Source organism: Homalodisca vitripennis, chromosome 4 (genome assembly GCF_021130785.1).
Source record: "Homalodisca vitripennis isolate AUS2020 chromosome 4, UT_GWSS_2.1, whole genome shotgun sequence".
Lineage (NCBI taxonomy): Eukaryota > Metazoa > Arthropoda > Insecta > Hemiptera > Cicadellidae > Homalodisca > Homalodisca vitripennis.
The window spans coordinates 161,304,665-161,326,351 of NC_060210.1; the positions used below are offsets into that span (position 1 = coordinate 161,304,665).

The window sequence follows — 21,687 nt, forward strand, 5'->3', positions numbered from 1 at the left end:
GGAAGGTCCATGGTCAACCTGCCATAGTATTACCAAGAATATAGTTTATTTATTAAAAACTATATTATTAGTACTGAGTGCAACGTCTTTTTATTAAATACTTTCCTGAAAGCATAAGGTTAAAGAGGTAAGTTATGTTTCAGTACAAAATTAAATTATCCACTACCTTTAAGTTATAATTAGTTTGAAATATAATCTGACTTTATTACTATTCTGAAATATTCATAAACAAATCTATTAATTTGGCAGTGGTATGAGGAAAGCAATATATTTTCTTAAACAATTTGCTAAACATACCAACATAAGTCAAGATGAATATTAAACTTGTGAGTACTAGGTACCTACTTTTATTATATTTAGTCACAAAATAAGAAAAGTTGCAACTAAATAGTTTACTCATATTTCCTAGAAAGGTCTCCCGAGTTCCTTCCCCCCATATTTATCCACCAAAAACTAAACAAAGTGTATCCATACTTTAAACTCACACTATATACAATGTTATATACATTAGTTTAAAAAAATTAAAAGGAGTAGAAAAGTTCACCCATTTGTATTATTGAATTTTGAGAGGAAAGTATTATAGTATCTTGTCAATACAATTTGGACTTCAGAATCACCATTTCTTTCCATCCACGAAACATAGTATTTTCAACTCTTACATTTTGCCTTTTCATGATGCACTTTTCATTTACACAACTTGTGATTCAAGAAAATAAAAAAAAGAAATATGAGAGAATATTTCAACTTGTATACCTGTTGGTATAAGTTCCTGTGACATCAATCTCATCTCCTGGTTTGCACCTGTCACACAGGTCAGCCAGCATTATACAGTCTTTAGACCGAGGTATTCTTCCAGCAGGAATGCGGCCTGGTGATTCTTGGAGTGTAATTTTCTGATAATTTCGGTAAAGTGTTTGTTCCATATTAATCTATAAAAGATATCAATCAGTAAAATAAATATTAATTAACTTAAAAATTATGTGACTATACAATAATACAGCAAAACATTATCTCAGAGGACTATAAAAGAAGTGGGGAAAGTTGGTGGCCAACACTCTAAAGCATCAGACTTTCAACATTCTAAAGCAGAATGTCTGTTTTCATGAAACTTTTTTGCTAAATTCTCTTACTAATAGAAGTTTGTATCATAATTCTCAAGATTTGCACATGAATGCTAGAGTGCTGTAGAAAGTAAAGTAAAGAATGTCTTATTTTTTACCAGGCGAAGTTAGGGCTAAGAAGCCCTCTCTAACACTTAACCTGGGGACCAACGGCTTAAAGGTGACTTTCGAACCACCACCAATGGCCGGGTAGGCGGGCTGCTTGCAAGGACAGGATCGCTCTCAGCGGTCACCCATCCAAGCAGCAGCCATGCTCGACATTGCTTGATCTGGTTATCTTGCGATAACCGCCGTACCCGCTACACTACACCATTGGTAGAGATAGATCTTATAATGTTGCTCCTACAGAGGAATGTTTTGAGTGTTCTATTTCAAAGCTCTATGAGAAAGATCAACTGTTTTTACAAGAAACCTGGATAGTAATATTAATTGAGATTTCTTTTAGAACTTTGAATGCATTGAATGTAATATATTATTTGTGAGATTTCAAACCAAATAACACTCTTTCTGGAAGAAAAAAAGTACAATAATTTACTAATCTTATAATATAATTCAGTATAATATAATATGGTATTCATTTTATAAGCAGGATTTATTTCTAAAAGAATATAAAAATTAAATTTACCATAAACGGACCAGTACTCTGACATTCAGGGCAGGACCCAGGTTTGACCTCACTGTTCTGAGACTGTACAAATGGACCGATGACGAAGCCACACTTGTTGCAATCATACTTGACGATGGATAGCTGAGGCAGTACCCCAGTAGTGGCTGTTACCACCCCTGTGGTCCTTACTAGCTGATTTAAGTGGATTTTCCTAAAAAATAGTTCCATATCACGTATTTTGCAATAAATTCTGTCAACACTGATTAGAATAGGCACTTGTACTACTATATATATTATATATATATATTATATTGTTTAAAATATAATTTTATGTAAGGATACATTGCATAACATCTTTATGGTTTTAATGAGATAAATACAATTATATACGAAAAATTATTTTGGACAACCCAAAAGGAACAAAACAGTGACAAATAAACTGAATGAACATAGCAAACCAATCAACCAAATCCATATACTTCAAACAGAGAGTTACAAAAACTCAAATATAGAATTAAAAAATGATACTTCAAATGGAGTTTCCACAAACAAAAATGTTTTGTCACCAGAACCTCTTTTCCCAAAGCGTAAATAGACTTTTTTTTGAGGATCATCATTTCTGAAATGTATATTTTTAGCTCTGACTATACTTTAATGATCATCAAGTCCTTTTCTTATCTGATAAAATTCTAATATAACATAATATGATATAATATAACTAGAAATGAATTATAATTATGATTATATGATATAATTCAATCTTAAAATTATGTACTTTATCATTACTTAAAACATATTCCATGATCTGAAGCGCTGATGATGAGTAGGTAGAAATTATTGATGTAACATTCTTCATTACAGTAAGAAGCAATAAAATTGAACTTTCATATAATTTTATTGACATTTAACCCTTCCATGAGAATATGGTCTATCTTTCAAATAGCTATTTTCCAGGTGATCACTACCTAATTCATGTAAATATTATAACCAATTTAACCCATTGCGGATCGTATTGTTTTGGCGCACGGGCACAAATTATGATCCGATTTACGGTCAGCGGGTGCACGAACAGCAATGGTGCGCCACATCGTATCGCTCGCTATTGTATACTAGAAAATTCAGCTGTGAAGGTATTCGTTCAGATTGAACATGGGCCTGCTGGGGTATCTGTGATGTATGAACGATAACACGCAAGCAAGGTTCCGGGGTGGCAGGGATGATGTCTGAATCATAGCCTAAATAAAGCGGCTAGGGCGAAGCGATTACAACATCCGGGCCATTGTCTAGACTAAACCTGCCAACATGTACGTCTGTGTCGTTTAGTTCTGTGTCACTAACCTCAAAAGTATTATAATAACAACTGAGGAAAACCCAAACACAAGTGCTAAAAACCAAAGCGTAAACTCATATGACTGATTTTTCAACTTCGACATACAACTGTGATCTGTAGGATATTTATAAAACTTTTGAAAACTCTAAACGTAGACTATTGTTAAACACTCTAAGTTGACAAGTGAAGACGATCGCCCGATCTATCAGACATTAATAGAACTATTTGGAAGGAAACTTAAAAGCAGACCCCTTTTGCAACCTGAGCTCGTCATCTCGGTAAAATTTGCGCCCGGTCATTGCGCCCGGCCGCTGCGTGACGAACCCAGCTCGTCAGTGATCCGCAATGGGTTAAAATATCACATTTGAATACTTAAACTAACAAACTTTCTATAATTCATTTGTAGTTTGGTTTTATTATATGATGTTGTAATTCTTTGAATGCTGTGACAGACTTGTATCATAATTTATGTATCTTTTATGTAGTATCATGCCAACAAAAATAAATTTTACTTAATTGGGATAGAACTTGTGGTAACATATCCATAACTAATATATTTGCATATTTTCCATTATTTTAGAACAGATATTATAATAAATTTGGTTAATAACAGAATTTAAAAAAAGAAACAAGAAGTATAAAGAAACATTTTCCAGATTTGTGTAACTTTACATATTTTAACTGTTTTGTTATATAAATGAGACAATACTGTTTGACTAAAAACTTTAAAATCCATGTTTTCATATAACAATTATCAATATACATACTTTACAAATACAAAAAATAAAGATAACTATTAAGAATTTTTCAGGTGCTTAGAATAATTTGTAAATAGTAAATCCTTTTTATTCACAATACATTATAACTTAGCAAAATTACATATTTTTAGTAAAATATCATACAGTATAGTAATTTACCTGAATGTTCTTAACTCTTCAATTAAGGGTAGGTCGGAAATTCTTATGTGGATTTCACTAGTAACTCGTTCATAGCTAGGATATATTGTTAGAACCAATTCTTTTGCAACAGTGTCAAATATTTGCAGCATTTCCATTGGAGCTTCAGGTAAAAAGTACGCCAAAACATTTTCTTTGCTTGCTAACACAGGAAACTCAACCTCAAAACTGGAATGATTGCTTTCACACATGCGTCTGATCTTGTCCTAGAACCAGAACATTATTAGTTACAACAAAAAATTACTAAATAAACCAAATTGATACATTTTAAAAAGACATTACCCTGTAGGCATTCATTACAAGGGCTATCCAGGAAGTAGGCCCATTCATTCATTGGGCCTGTTGTTGTTCATACATTCCTTGGGCATGTTTCACTCTGTGGCCGCTAGTGGTGGGACTATAGTTGACATTTTTCTGTCAGGGCACTTCTCTGTTCAATGGCTGTGCTAGTGTGAGAGGTTACTATCGCTTCTTATTGTTTTACAATAGAAGTTTAAAATGTGTGATGTAATTGAAAATACTGTGAGTTGTGAAGTACTCACCATCAGGAATACGGTTTTTTTTTGGTACGCACAATATACTAATCGAGATTTATCGCAAACTCAGTGAAGTTTATAGGAACGATGTGATTACTGAGGTTGGAGTGTGTCATTGGTGCATTAGGTTTAAAAATGGCCGAACCAATGTGCATGATGACGAACAAAGTGGACGGCCAAAAATTGTGACCCTTGAAATTTTAAGTCCTTGATCCACATAAAAGAGCGGTACCTGATGATTTACCACCCATAGTGCTCAAACTTGTGATCCGATAATAGCACCGCATCTGGCCATATTATCTAGCTTCACCATCTACTACAGGTGTTTTTCCATCGCTTCTCAAAGTGTGCTTAAATTGTTTCAATATATAAATTTGATTTAATGCTTGTTACTAGGTTGTTACTTGTTACTAGATTGATTGTAATGAAAATCTTATTCTGTTTTTCTTCTGAACTTATAATGTTCTGCGGACTATTTCACTTTTTTGTGTACCCAGGACATGTTCAAACCATGTTGTTATTTGGTTTGTAATTATGATCTTTTTGTTGGCTTCTTGAACAGTTAATTCCAATTTAATGTATCTGTCCTATATAAATGGCGGTTGCCGTTAATAAATAAATAAACATTAGTGATCAAATAATTAAAAAAAACTAAATGTCTAAATAAAATCAAACTGTTTTCAAACGGTGAGTACGTCTTGGGACTGATATCACTATCAAGTAAACAAACAAAACTAGTACATTAAGACATACACAAAAATATGTAGAAAAATTGACATTACCTTATAAACATAAACACCTTTAGAATTGACATGATTACGTAAGAAATTCTTGAATCTATTTGCAATTTCTGTTCGTGGTCCCAGCATAGACACCCACTCCTTCACAGAATGACCTTTTGTATCCTCCAAGTGTTCAATTGATTCAATCATCTAGAATAAAAACAAATACATATAACGAAAGTTTATTACATAAACATAAAAGTTTGTTCATTATAATATATAGGTTAATATCAGTTACTTTCTGAACAATTAATTAGCTACTAAATTGGACCATAACATATATTCCAATGAAGCTAAACAATAAAAGAAAAACAATACAATATAGATATAATTATGAGTCCCGGCAAGGCAAGTACGTTTTGCAATGCAATGTTTATTGTAAATTAAATCAGACTATTGCCATGTACAAATATTTAATAAATATTTAATAAAATTTTGGCGATTCAATGTTTTATTGAAAATTACACATACACACACACACACACACACATGTAGGTCTTCAAAGCAATGAAGGATTTTGGGGAAAAAACATTAACATCACTTACTTAAAAAAAAAAAAATAAACCTGATTTAAAATGTTGATACCAATCCACCCCAATATAAATACACCCCAATACAATAAAACCACATAAGAATTGTATTCATACTCTTTTACACCCAGTTAATAATTAAGTCTTCTAGGAGACACTAACAATATATCTTCAGTTTGTATTTTATGCTAAAAATGATCAACCAACCATATGTCAGTAGATTTTTTTTTATGTAGACAAAAGATTGTTTAGGGCCAGTAAACCAGAAAACCCAAGTTGTGTCACAGGTATTTGGCATTTCCGATCATATGTTAGTTTGATTATTTAAACACATATGTGAAAATAATGGTCAAATGCAAAATAATTAAATCGTAAAAAGTGAGGGCTCTGTGATGTAATGGTAACATACTCGACCGGCAAGTGGTAAACCCAGGCGCGAGTCCCGACGGAGCAATTACTTTTTTGCAATTCAATGTTTATTAAAAATTAAATCAGGTTATTGCCACACATACAAATTGAATAACTGTTGAAAGTCGTTTGACAGGTATTTCGCTTTCCAATCATATGTAAGTTTGCTTATTTAAAGACATATACAACAAAAACTGTCAAATACAAAATATTTGAATCATAAACACCAAAGGCTCTATGGTGTAGTGGTAAAATACTCGCCCAGCAAGTGAGAGACCTGGGTTCGAATCCTAGAGGAGCAAGTACTTTTGGCGATTCAATGTTTTATTGAAAATTACACACACGCACGCGCGCACACACATACACATGTAGGTCTTCAAAGCAATGAAGGATTTTGGGGAAAAAAACATTAACATCACTTACTTAAAAAAAAAAATAAACCTGATTTAAAATGTTGATAACCAATCCACCCCAATACAATAAAACCACATAAGAATTGTATTCATACTCTTTTATACCCAGTTAATAATTAAGTCTTCTAGGAGACACTAACAATATATCTTCAGTTTGTATTTTATGCTAAAAATGATCAACCAACCATATGTCAGTAGATTTTTTTTTATGTAGACAAAAGATTGTTTAGGGCCAGTAAGTTTGTTTTAATGCACAAACTGCAGTATTTCTTTGAATATTCCCTTGTTCATTCTGATAGGAATTTTTAAAACTTCATTTGAATATCTCAATTGGTGTGAAAATACAATTTTCTACATGTATATTACAATTTAGGTGAAACCTGGCCGGTCTAATTTGCTATAAAAAATCTGAAAACCCATGGTCCTAAAAGGGTTAATAACTATATGTTATATTTATATACACAAAGTAACAAATCTTGAGATAAATGGAAATTCAACTTACTTCTTCCTCTTCAACATCTCCAATGGCTGCTTTTTCTGCTCTTCTGCGTTTTCTTCTTGGTGCTTCGTCATCATCACTAGGTTCTAAAAATAATTATATACTTTTGTTATAATATTAGTATGATTAAAAAGTACAAAAGAATTTGTCATCAATGTATCAAAATACTACCAAGATGATCTATGTATTTTGAATATATGATACAACTGTAAAAGTTTCAATCAGAGTTATTGTAAATTAATAAAGACAAGGTCAGAATAAACCAACAACATACAGTAAACAACTGAATCCATTACCACCATTACAGAAATAGGAGACAAATATATGCGTAGCATCACAATAGAACTTTAATAGCATAACATTTTTTGTGTAACTACATATATGTATTATATTATTAGTTACTTGTCAATATATTAGCTGTCTCTTAGTCAAAGATCATGTTAATGAAAATATAGAAACAAAAAAGATTCCATTAGTGAAGTTAAAGTAAAATGCTATTAAGTGGATGAGCGGTCTAAGACGTAGCACTTTTTATCAGCAACATCGACTTTGTTCTGTATCAACTCTCCCACTTATTCTGTTTAATAAGATTCTTGCACAGGCCAATAGCTCATGAGGACTGGCAGGATAAGGCTTAAAAGGGGATCGGTCTCTCCTAAAAAAAATTGAAAATAGAAGTTCTTATCTATTAGACCTGTACTTAAGTTATTCTTTCTTCACTGCCATACTTCAATTCAACTGAAACTTTAAAAAATATTTGGTTTTAAGAATCTATTGTCAAGATTCAATAATCAGATATTTTAAGATACGTCACATCACAAATAACTGAACAAGTCACTTTCATATTTCACTACTTCCAGAAAAGTTTGTCAACTAATGACATTGCAAGTCCATGGCCTGCACAAAAAGTGTTGTAAACAAAACCTTGCATCCCTACAAAAGATTGACAGAGAAGACAGTCACCCTTCTAACATGTATTGTGTAAAGTACCTATTTCATCGGTAGCAGTATATGGTACATTCAGACAGTATTAGTTAGAGTTAATAAATACATTGAAAAATTAAAAGGAATATTTATTTTATGCACACATACAAAATATTGATAAGTAAATTAAAGTCACTGTAAAGATTTTTCATATATTCCATACTTTAAGGGATATATAAAACACTAACCATACAACAAATCAGCATCTCCTCGTCTCATCTGGTCCTCACGATCTCTCCTGCGCATGGCTTCCTCAGCAGCTCTCCTGTCTCCCTGAGAGATGTCACTGTACACTTCATCATCCAGCACATCCTGCTCATATCGATCCAGTGCTGGCATGGGTCGGTAGTCGCTATATAACAATAAAACGCATTATATTGAAATAAATTAATTGATGGTTTCCAAATTGACATTTATACATAAGAACAATGTTTCAGAGGTCTCTATCTCAATCTAGTGTAAAATGGTAGCGTATCAAAGTGTATAAAATAAATTTAAAATATAGTATTGACTTCTGTTACTAACTGTGAGGTTGATGTTAAAAAAAATTACAATAAATTAAATGAATAAATACATAGTGAAAATGCTGGTATTTATAAGCTGGTAGTTCATGTGTGAAAAATAAAAACAACACCTATGAAAAGGAAACGGTTTGAGGGTATGAAAAGGATTTAAGTATTCAAACTAAATATGTTGTGTTAACAGTGTGAATTTTCTCAAAGGCTTAACTGATCTTTTTGTTCTTGAAATAGCCAACTTCAATAAAAGTCAAGACTTAACATAAAAAATTAGGTGGATTAAATCTCTGTTCTGCTCAAAGATGTGCGTAGGAAAACTTAAGGAAAAAATTGAATACAATTACACATTACATATCATCAAACTAAAAAACAACTTTTTGGGGGAGCCACTTTTCAAAATTGGCCACATTCATTGTACCATTACAGTTTCCATGCACTGTGTTAGCCAACTGTAAATGAGGCATCCACCAGCCAAAAATCCATGTTTTGACTCTATATCAACAATTTCTAAATGGAATGAGGAGTTCATATCAGGCAAAACACCATTTTACAGTAAACCTGCAGAAAGTCAACTTCCCGTCAACCCTTGCTTCATCTAGATAAAACACTTTAGCCCCACTATTTTCTTAAGTGATTTTATCTGGTGTCATATGTGTACTTCTAATTTATAATTTTCTCTCATTCTATCAAGATGGTTATCTTCTGACCACATTTTCTCTACTAGAATCCCATTTCCTTTAGGACGTGTCTCAGTGTCCAGTTGCGCCATTTAAACTCTAACAGTTTCTTAGAAGTAGGAACAATCTTTTTGTTGACGTAAATAATCCTTTATTACGTCTAAAATAACCCTCCTACCAAAGTAATCTACAATTGTGTATCGATTATCAAATCACTTCCTATTTTTTCCAGGGCTACAAAGTTTTTCATTTGGTGTATTTTTTGCTTCTTTCCGAATCCTTTTTAGTTTTTTCTGACATGTTACAATACTTTGCTGCCCGCTCAGTTGCCTTAGATATACGAGAACTGAACGATTTTTCCTGCACTTCTTTATCACAGCACTCAATTACTTTTCTGATAATTTCTCCCTCAACACTACGTATCATAGCACCAGTCTTCGAATAGTAGCCATTAGTAACGGAAACTTCTACAGTATAATCATGAAAAAAATCAAACCACATCAATGCAACAAAGGTGCATCTGTTACAACTGTCACTTTTAATAATTAGCTTACAGGCTTACCACTTAACAGTCCCACAATAAACAAAAATACCCTCTTTTATATCAAATTAAGCCTAAGGTTTAGAATTATATAATGTTAAAGTACAATGTTGATAATGTACTTTACTTTTAATTTTGATATTATAGTTATATTAATGTATAATGATTTATTGTTCACCAATTGGAGTAAATAACGACATACCAATTAACTTTTCTTCAATGTTATATTGGATGACATATTTTTAATAATGCATGTAACTAATGTAAGTGCCTGCAAAATCAGGTGATATTACTACAATGCACAGCTACACCGTGTACTGGGCCAGCAGCGACCGCGGAATAACAGACACGGCAAGTGTGCCAGTGAGGAAACCAGCCATAGATGACATGCCTGGCAGCGGCAGAGCGTGAATCATGTCAGCCCCTCACACCGAGCCAGATTTTGTGCAGTTTCAAATACATACTTATTGCTGACAATACAATTTGTATTATTTAATCTCGTGCTGATATTATTTCTGATGGAAATCAAGCCCTTCACTGTAGTTAATATTAAAAAAATACACTAAAAAAACATTTTTAGTAAAGAAAGAAATGTAAACCTTTTCAAAACTGCCACAACTCGGCAGGCGGCAACAGCGCTTGGAGTAGTGGAATTTAGCGTTTACAGAACTGTATCTAATCTTGTAAAATTCACCCTGACAGATCAACTTTTTCATGTCACAATCCTACATTTTATTGAAAACACAAACTTTGTTTAATGATTTTTACACTTTAAAAAGATTTATAATTAATAAGTGTCATACTGTTATATCATTTAAATACTCTTTCGTTGAGTAAAAAAATCAAAGCAATCAATAAGTGCTAAATATATTAAACAACAACGTAATTTAAATATGCCCACTGAGATTTCAGTGTAAATTTTGAGCTGTTCGGGCTTCTTATACCGATCCAAGATTGCGGACTCGCCTTCAGGTCTCACAATGTATGGGTGCATGCAATGCGGCTTCAGGTCTCACAATGTATGGGTGTATGCAATGCCCTGTCTATGTTATTTTGTGGTCGCTGTGGATCTGAGGTCATCTTGTGACTCACCTACAATACGCATCTATTTCATGTGCTAACCAATATAACTACCTACCCTAATCTATGCCTAATGCTTTCATATGCTAACTATATCTAACCAAAATAACTGCTTCTGAAATTATATTTATATATACATATCTACATATCATCATAAAAATAAGATTAATACAGTCAAAATATTCTAATCTACTTTGGATCAAAGCAAGCAGTAATTACAAGATACATAAATAATGAACATTTTATACTAGTTTAAAAAAACCTATGCAAATTGGCCAAAAAGGGCTTGGCAGTACAGAAATTACCTTTTAGCCAAACCACACAATTACTGAGACTTTAAAATTGTTTGATAATATATTTCACTACATTTAAGTTAGTTTCTTACGCTTCCATATTGTCTCCAAACAGTTCCTCCCCATCTTCTTCTTCATCTTCAGGTCCAACACTGAGAGGACCTCCACCAAGAAACTCGCTTTCATCTTCAAAAGGCTCATCAAGTTCACGAGGGGGTGAAGTGACTGCTTCAGAGCGTCGAGCTCCTTGCCCTTGTGAGGATCTTGACGGGGAACTTTCACCACTCTGTAATATGAGAGTCAGTAAGACAACTGTTTCTGTTACCACTATTTTGTAACATTAATAATTTCACCTTATTAAAATGGTAACAAATGAAAGACCACAATGAGCACTTGCGTTCAGTATATTAAAAATATTCATTAATATTACAAATTTACTTCTAAACTATGTAAACATTGTATATTTAAACTATTCACAAGTCAACACTAGTTTTTGGTAGTTTAGGCTACCTATCAATAGTTCTTAAAAAACTAGTTTTATTACATGTTTACAACTGGCTAAGTACATTTGTTTTTGAAGAGGTAATTTACCAGACTGTGACAAATAATTTCATGCTGTAGCACTCGTAACACAAGAAATCACTCCTAAAAAGTATTAAATGTTCTTTTAATGTAAAAACAATAGTGGTGGAAGTTGGATTATGAAAAATATGGCAAGTACTACTGAGAGTACTATGCTGGTCAGGTTGCTTAGCAGTAGGGAGTTAAAACTTTCAATGCGGCTCTATACTAGGTGAAAATACTAAAATTTTAAAGGTTTTAGATGTTATTTTAATTGTAATAATTTATTTCAAGTAATTTATCAATTACTTTGATCATTGTTTTTTGGCATTGTTTAAAAAACTCTTTTTACACATCAACTGCAATAATATAAAAAAGTATGATTTAAAAATATAATTTATTTGTAATTTGGTTATACTGTAAGTATATCTAGACTTTGTACTGTGCTACAATACCGTACTGACGTATTTAATACTTGTATTAGTAAATGTATTATAACAATAAAAATAATATTATTATTATTACGATTCTTAGTAATCTTAATCATCCAATATGCACAGGTATGCTAGAGTCTGTCGCAGTCAATTGGATAAGAGAATTATTTCTAATTTCCAAATTGCACACGATTTTGTAATGTTTTATGCCTCCCAAAAGAAGCGTTGTTGGTGAGTAGATTTAGATAATAATATTAATAAGTTGGTTTAGACTAGGTTATCATATAAACAAGTTACTAGTAATACCAAAGAGATAACATTTACGAGTGCTTACATAATCTGAGCTTGGATTAGGGTACTATCTCGAGGGATGTTCTTTTATCGCCAGAAGTGAGAGGTGATGCTTCACTGAGGCCTGCACTGATGGCCAGAGGCCTTTCTGATGAGTACTTTCCTGACCTCACGTTGTCTTCTAGAGAAAAAGAACATCCATCGAGATAGTACCTAAATTCAAACTCAGATCACGTTAGCGCTCATTACCTATTTATGTTTATGATACGTATGTATATATTTACCTAATTCATTATTTGTTATTATATCAACTAATAACCTGATAACAAATAGTAGATAAGGACAGAGTTGCCTCCTTCTCGCTGACATCACTTTCTTTTGGGAAGCAGAAAACCAATACCAAAACCGATCAATATAACATGCAATTTTTACAGTAGCCATAGTCAAATAAAGTCTGTTCTTTCTAATGATGTAGTATTTTAGGTCCCCGGTAATAAAAACTCTTCTAAAAATAGTTGCCTCTGGATAATAAATTTGTTCCTGCAACTTTGTTCCTGGTCTTTATTAATGATTTATTGAAGATTGGTTGGAGGAGAAATATATCTGCATTTGCCGATGATGTTGTACTGTTTTACAATGATAAGCAATTGACACTGTTGGATAATTACATAAATAATGATTAAAATTATTAAGAGGTTGGTGCAATTTTAATAAAATGTAAGTAAATGTTAATAAAACGAAATCAATACTTTTTGTTCCAAATGGTGGCGATTTACCTTTTGAGATAAAATTCCATTCCACTGACTCTAATTTACTTGTTTGTAACTGTGGAACAATCCAATGTGTAAAGAGCATTAACTATTTGGGACTTATTTTTGATAACAATCTTAAATGAGACGAACATATATTATCTCTACACAGGAAAATAAAGTCATCTATTCAAACTTTTTATTTTTTAAGAAATTTCTGTGAATTTTCATTGTTAAGATCGTTGTATTTTGCTTTAATTCACTCATGTATACAATATGGTATCGTCTGCTTTGGAGGCACATTTAAAAACTTTGATTGATAAATTACGAATCTGTCAAAATTATTTTTGGTAATTCTTAACAATATATGGGTCAACCTCGATTTTTCTCATATTACAATATAATGTTCCAATAGTCAATTAGAAAAGGAAATGAGCAGAATTTCTTGCCGGAAAGCAGTTATAGGGAGCAGGCAACCGCCAGACGGTCATATATTGCTTAGAGTTACCTATTAGTGATCAGGGGCACTGACGTGATCTGGGCTTCAAATTTGGAACTACTCGAGTTAATTTTTTTTCTAAAAGAGCAAGCAGCGCGAAGCGCTGCGCATCGGGCAGGCATCGTGCGTGATCCTTCTTTTTATTAAAAATTTCTGATAAATTGTTATTACATATTACAATATAATGTAGGTAATGTATGTAAAACAATTTTAAAGACATAATTACATGCTGGAAAGCAAATTAAACCAATATAATCCGCCCAATACAAAATCTCCGTAAACATCTGTTAAAGGAATCTGTGTCATTCCTTTGGCCTGAATCAATTCAGTATAGACGAAGATCACGCACGATGCTTGCCCGCTGCGCAGCGCTTCGCGCGCTGCTTGCTCTTTTAGAAAAAAAAATTAACTCGAGTAGTTCCAAATTTGAAGCCCAGATCACGTCAGTGCCCCTGATCACTAATAGGTAATTCTCGCGGTTGCCTGCTCCCTATAACTGGTTTCCAGCAAGAAATTCTAGTCATTTCCTTTTTTCTAATTGATTATTGGAACATAATATTGTAATATGAGTTGCCTGCTCCCTATAACTGCTTCCGGCAAGAAATTCTAGTCATTTCCTTTTCTACTTGACTACTGGAACATTATATTGTAATATGAGAAAAATCGAGGTTGACCCATATATTGCTTAGAATTACCTTATTTTTTATGTATTATTTTTAAAAAGCATAAAAGGAAAACCTCCTTTCCACTATACCAAACGTTAAATATACTACCTATCCGTCATATTTTTGTGTTTTAAGTTTTAAGTCTGTTCTACAGGAGAAGTGGCAATAAAGAAAATAATTTAATATATCACTCTAATACTAGGAGCTGTTCTGCAGGTAATGTTAGACCAATATTAAAGTAAACAAATCCATTTTTAGGCATTCCTATAGTTACCTAGCACCTAAATATTTTAATCAAGTCCCTTATTATATAAGACAGAGCATTAGACTTCAGGAATTTTGTTGACTGTTGAAAAGTTGGCTAATGACTAAACATGATGTCGAATTTTTGAATCAGGTAAGTAGTTAATATAGTAAAATTATTTCCATAACATACAGTATATGACAAATTAATCTTAACTCACAAATTTGGAAAACCTTTTCACAATTCAAATTATTGAATAGTTATTACAATATTTAAGTACTGTAGTCTACTTCAAAGTTTGAAATCATAAGCATTGCAGAGTGTCTTTCTTGAATATTTAAACTTTGTGCTAGACAAAAAAAAATTTTTTTCAACTGGCGACACTACTGGTTACGTGGCCAGTCAATTTCCAGGTTTTGTATTTGTAATTTCTGTTGTATGACGCTGATGGAAATAAATCATTTATTCATATATAAAACTGGAAATTAATGTTAGTAAACATTTTTATATGGAGAAACGCAGAAATAAACAAGCTAAATTTAGATATAGCTCAATTATTAGAGCTTTATTAGTTTGTGGTTTACTTTTAAAAATCCTGATATCTATACTTTTTGATTCAAGAGTAGACATCAATACCAAAGTATCAATTTTACATTTGATAACAGCTGTTATTCGCAACTTAATACGCAATATCGTTCAATTTGCATGTTCAAGTGAATTATACTTTGAACGCCAATGTTGAGTTTGAAGATCATGCCTTGTAGCCACGAACAAGAAAATATTTCATGAAATGTATATTTACCGCCATTGTAATTTACTCCGGTCAATAATATAACAATGTCTCAAAAGGCATTTAAAGGACCTGACTCAAGTAGTGAATTAGCAACTTTAACCCTTTAATTGCTGGCTTATTTCAGACCTGAACTGTGCCCTTCACAGGTCAATAACACGCTTGTTTATATAATACAGTAACATAACGAGAAACTCACAAAATATACACACACAAAGATATACGCCTACAGGTAAGCTAAGTAAAACTGTAATAGATTATGTCTCAATAAAAATTATTTCAAATATACCATTTTATTCAAGAAATAAAGGAAACGAAATAGGCTATATAATGAATTTGCGGTACTTTGGGATTATACCGACCACACCCAGACATGAATCGTTATTTCACATTTCGTTTCTACTGATTACTAGATTAGCGTAGAACAATATTTCGTCAATATAAAACAGGAATTGTCTTATCGCAAACCCCCTCCCCATCCTCAGACAGAGGTCAAAGTCGAGCGTCTAGTAGATAACGTGATTGCAGTCTCGCCGCCCGTTCAGCTGGTGCATCGCTTTGTTGTACTTCCGTGTTTTACCTCTACATTTCTCCAAACACAAAAATTCAACAAAAACAATCATTTACCAAACTAAACTCTTTATTAAAAAAACACTAAAAACTTGTTTTTATTCTTGATCACATTCCGCCACCCAAAATGCGAGTGCCTCCGGCCATCAGCGCGGGCTTTGGCAGCACCTTCGGTGCTGCCCCGCGCTGATGTCGACGAAAGAAAAACATCCCTCGAGATAGTACCTATCAGTAAAATATCAAATTCTAGAGGGGCTAATCAGAAATATAAATTGAATTGTAATGGAAAGGCAATTATGTACCGTGCAAATCACGTGATGCCGCGCGGCCTGCCGTAATCAGGATTCTCGAGAAAGATAAGATAACAGCGACAACAATACCGATCACAATACCTGGAAATGCTTGTAAGTTTGTAATTTTGTAATTGAAGAGTTGTTTTTTTTTCGTTCTATCATGTTTGTTTCTATAAATTTCTATTTTTGTGTTCTTCATACTAGTGTGGTCGGTATAATCCCAAAGTACCGAATTTGCTAATAAGAGAAACAGTATATAGCTGCGTTTACACTGGCAAGTTGCACGTTTTGTGATCAAACACTAAAAATTTTCTAGTCTGAACGAGCGCAATATACTGAGCTGTGTCACACACAAGAATTAGAGAGCAGTGTCTGACAAAACTGTCTAGTGTAAACATATCAGTACCACAAGCAGTTTCACAACTAGCGACAGATAGTTGTTTGCAAGAACTTGAAGAGCAGTGTCGGACAGCAGTATACAAAGTGCTGAGGCATAACTGTTGTGTGTGAACAGATTATTCATCGACTGTCGCAACAACTAGTGATTGAAACTGTTGGGGAGAGACCTTCTTCTTCTATGGGGCGGCCTACTGCCATGCACTTAAGCCTCAAGGGCCTTTTGGGCACCCCGGAAGCACACCTTGAAGCCTACCCGTCTATGATTTTAGAGTTTCTTTAAAAAGCTGTCTACGCTTGTTATTTGATCGTCATTGTCAAATGTTTTGGTATATTACCCGACTTCGATATTATATAATAATTTAACAACAAGAATTATTATACGATACAAAACAAACATTAACCTGGACCACATCTTAGAGATACTTTACAATACTTACAGCTTGCCCAGATAGCTGTGAGCAAACGCTTTTGTGAACTGAAGGAAAGGATTCCTATTCAACAGGCGCACTTCTCTGCAGTACAAACAATTACAAAGATAGTCAACTAGACAGTCTGCCGTTATTGCACTCCTCAACTTCTGTGACCGCTCGTCAAGAACTAACATCGCCATTATTATCGCCAATCCATACTCATCGCCATTTTTTAAATCTTAAAAAATTAGATATTACTCATTGTTTAGTTATTGTTTTTATGTATAGTTGTATTGTTTAGTTAGACATTATTATAATTTATCAATACTTTGAAGTCATATATTAAGTTAAATAAATTGTAATATTGAATTATTAATTTGATAAAACAACCAAATAATGAGTGTAGGCCGCTTAGTTGCAAGTACTTGTGTAAAAATAGCTAATCCTTATTCACATTATGCGACAACAGTTGCAGAAGTTCTCAAACAACTTTAATCACTAATGTAAATGCAACCTAACTGTGAATTGCCTAGTCTTGAAGAATATTGCAGAAGACATGATGAAGGTAGCCTAGTTTCAATCTGAGAAAGATATGGCAGAAAAGTATTAATGTCTTAATATATTATAAAGTTCATAATATATAAGTACTTACAGACATTTTTAAAAATGAGTCCTCAGGCTGTGTTCTTTCTGCAAGTAGGCCTAGACCTTACCTATGGCTTTACTTTCTGTAATCAGTGTACAAAAATCACTAGGTTTATTATACAAATTAGAAATAGCCCAATTACTTAGGATAAGTATTAAAAAGTTATCCAAATCGAAGCTGTATCACAGTCTTTACACTAAGACCACCTTGTGCTTGTAATTATTAATTTGTGAATGTAATTAAAATTACAACCAGAAGAAAATAAATGAACACTTCACAATTTACAACTGGCTATTTATAGACAAAGAAAGCGCGGGAGCGCGGGAACATCACTCATCAGTTGGTGTTTAGTATAATCTATGCCACCGGCAATTCCCTTAATACTTGATTTTTTTTTGAACAATCTTTATTTCTAGTACGATGTTATTACATTATAAAAGGTAAGAAGTAAATTAACATATAGAACTTCACATAAAAATTAAACATCGTACTGTGGTAAAAGACTTTAGCAAGTATTATCTTTCTTAAGGAAAGCTTTCGACTCGAGTAAGTCATGAGGAAGTCATGAGGAAGTTCCTGAGGAAGTCTTAGTTTAAGGAGTCGTTTAATTTAGAATCTCCAGTATGGAATGTAACTGCTCCCGAATACGGTGTAAATTAGTGAAACAATCCTCGATATTCTCTCAATAACTCCTCAGTTGAATCAAGTCCTAATTCTTCATGGACGTGGACATTTTGAATGTAACACGGACAATAAGCTACAACCATTAATAGTTTGTTTATTTTGGAAATTTTTATTGGTGTTCATCTTAACATAAATAAGACTAGACAAGCACATTATTAGGGGTCTAAATGTAGTATTCTAAATAATTAGTGTGCTCTCCTGCTTTACACAACAATTTCTGTTAGATAAAGGAATAAGAAGTGATAAACATGCATTAGATTGTGTTTATTGAATATTCATATGTAGTTTTATATTAATTTCTTATCAAGATACCTACCTACATACTTGATGCCACGATGATCAGCATTCAATAAAAGTAAAGTGTATTTTATAACAATATCCAGGTATTCTCTTTAAGAAAATACCTTCGTCTCACATTTTGTTGGATTTAAACCAATTTGTAAAAAGTTGTAACACCAGTTTGTCATCACTTTGCTACTTCATTTATGTAATAGTGTTGAGTTATGATGGTTGTGTTTACCAGCATAGAGAGAAAGAGTTTTTTGAAGAAGATATATCAGACAAGAAAATATTAAATGATATAGGCCCCAATATCGAGCATTGAGGAACCGCTCTTACTGGGTGACCTGTTCAAAGCATACTCTGAAGTTAGAAAAAATATTATCAGTCATAATGGATTGTAAAAAATCTTAAGTGCAAAAGAAACCCAAATTCGTATAATTTTTAAATTAAACCACCATACCATAACGTTTCATACTTTTTCGTGAAACCTATGGATTGTGCAGTAGAATGCAGTCTTCTTTCAAACCCTTAATTGACGGTTTCACTGATTCTTAAAATTTGATGAGTCGTAGAATGCTTTGACCGAAATCCAAATTAGTGAGAAGGAATAACGTTGAATACATCCTAACTTGTCTCAATAACTTTCTTATGCAACTTAGAAATTAGTGGAAGGAGGCTGATTGGAAGGTTATTATTAGAGGAATATTCATGTATGTTGGAATTTTGGTTGTCAGTTGGTTACCATCTCACTCAATTTTCACAGTTAATGTTGTTTTCTATATATATATATTTACTTATTGTTCTTTTTAAATTGAACATATTGTAAATATATAAAACTGTTTTAATTAGGAACCCTTAGCAAGTGACAACTCACTTTAAAAAGAAGAAGAATGGCACAAACTAGAGGTCTCTAATGCTACTCTATAAAATTTAGTGGCCAATTAAATTTTACATTGTTTGGTAAAACCGCTACAGTTTAAGTTACTTTAAAAACTTATTCTAAGGCAGATTCACATACTAGTTATTTTGAGAAATTACGACACAATATCATAAAACAAGTTATTAGTAGAATCATCAAACATCAACAACCATTAATAACACAGCATTTATTAAGTTTTGTTTTGTGTAATCGAAGCCCATTTGAAAGTCCTGGGAATATCAATAGCTGGTTTTGCAATGTCATCTCTTATTGGTTACCAGTGAGTTTGTGAGACACTTTCAGTCCAGTTACTGTATCAAACAATAGATATCTCTAGTGTGTGCTATTCTTCTTGTTCTATAATACCTTTTAAGATTAGGTGTCACTTGCTATGAGTTCCTACTTAAGAATTTTAACTTATCCCTAAAATACCCCATTTTTGTGGGGAGGGGGTGACAAAAAATGTCATACTTAAAAAAACTTCTCAGTTGGTCATCCCCCAAAGTAAATCACTCCATCTCTAATCACAAGAGATTTAATTGGGGGGGGGGGACTTAAGATCCCCGTTACCGTATATATTTCACAAAAACTGTACAAAGAAATTATAGCTTATTGCATGTACAATACATTCCAATGCTAATTTTTTCATAATGATCGCAGTCTGTAGTACATAGTGCCCTATCTTTATAATAACAGTTGCTCATCATAATAGTTTTAAATGGATTGATACTTGTAAATTGCTGGTCCTTTTAATAAATGTTACTTCATCACAATTGATCTATCAAATCAACTACTATGTAATTGTGGGTTTTAGGGAGTCTTATGGCCATTTTACTATATACTCAACGTATTTAAATAATTATTTTTCGATCAGTCAGCAGTTACCTAATAAGGAGTTTGTTGGATCACCTTCTTCGGGGCTTAAGATTGGCTCGAATTATTTTCATATCTGATGTTGCTGACGTTCTGTATAGTACAGTGATAAATTCACATTGCATTCAGAACTAAGTTATAGGGTATTAACTACTCGTTTGTTTTCGGTGTTAAGTAGTCAAGTTAAACCGTCTGTGCTTCAATAAAAGGCGTTTGTCCTGTATATGGTAATGCAGGGGCCGTCTCAACCGTTTCTTGATATGTATTTTTTTGAAACAAATAACGAATTAATTCTAACTTAGTAAATTGATGGCTACTCAACTAAACAGAACTTTGTATTATTATAACTCTTTTTATTATTTGTACTCGAATAATCGTACTTACTTACATATACTTTCTAACATAAACCACACTAGGATCTGTTTATGTTGGCTACCCTGAAATGTAATCACCGAAGTAGAAGCGGGCTAATTATTAGCAGAAGTTAAAAAGTAGTTCGTGCAGGTAACAGGTGTGTGTTGAAGTGCTGCTAACGGTTTTGGGTTAAAAGTTGTGGCCGAGGTCCTGAAACTGTCAGTTTTGAAAGTTTTGTTTTATTAAAAGTGTGTTGATTATATGAACATAGAAACAATTGCCTAAGATATATAATTCTTCAGTGCGTTTTTAAGTGGTAATTTAAAAACTTGCATTGTAAAGGAGTTAAATCTGGATGATATAGACAGAACTGGAAATTTGGTGAGAAATTTAAGTATAACCTTCCTATTTTAATTAACCTAAATATTACTTAGCTTGTATGTCTTATAATAATATTCTTACATCAGCCTACATGTATTATTGAGCTTATTTTGTCAGCAGTCATTGTGAACTATAATAGAGCTGATTATAACTGTCATTTATGTTCAAACCTCAGAGTATTAACCCTTTCAATGCCAACGTCCGACTACACGGACGTACATAAAATGTGCAAGAAGAGCCAGCGTCCGACTACACGGACGTGTTTTAAAATATTCGTAAAAAATACAAAAAAATATCTAAACAATCCAAATGTTGTTATAATTGTATTTATAAAGATATAAACTAATAGAAAACATTCAGTTGAATGT

The 21,687-nt window shown here is 32.8% G+C and overlaps 2 protein-coding genes across 2 annotated transcripts in view; one reads left to right on the top strand and one right to left on the bottom strand.

Moving 5' to 3' along the window:
- LOC124360479 (DNA replication licensing factor Mcm2) overlaps positions 1–18,140 on the bottom strand; it is a 31,562-nt gene extending 13,422 nt beyond the window's left edge. The window contains exons 1-8 of the mRNA XM_046814147.1: positions 17,833–18,140; positions 11,368–11,561; positions 8,355–8,518; positions 7,186–7,268; positions 5,333–5,482; positions 3,976–4,220; positions 1,747–1,939; positions 754–929 (exon numbers count right to left, since the gene is read on the bottom strand). Of these exons, the coding sequence (XP_046670103.1) occupies positions 754–929; positions 1,747–1,939; positions 3,976–4,220; positions 5,333–5,482; positions 7,186–7,268; positions 8,355–8,518; positions 11,368–11,561; positions 17,833–17,838 (1,211 nt within the window). The 5' untranslated portion in view covers positions 17,839–18,140. The remainder of the gene's footprint in view (positions 1–753; positions 930–1,746; positions 1,940–3,975; positions 4,221–5,332; positions 5,483–7,185; positions 7,269–8,354; positions 8,519–11,367; positions 11,562–17,832) is intronic.
- A 2,933-nt stretch (positions 18,141–21,073) lies between these two features.
- Positions 21,074–21,687, top strand: part of LOC124361254 — a 99,786-nt gene continuing 99,172 nt past the window's right edge. The window contains 1 exon segment of the mRNA XM_046815299.1: positions 21,074–21,319. The gene's annotated coding sequence lies outside the window, so the exon portion shown is untranslated.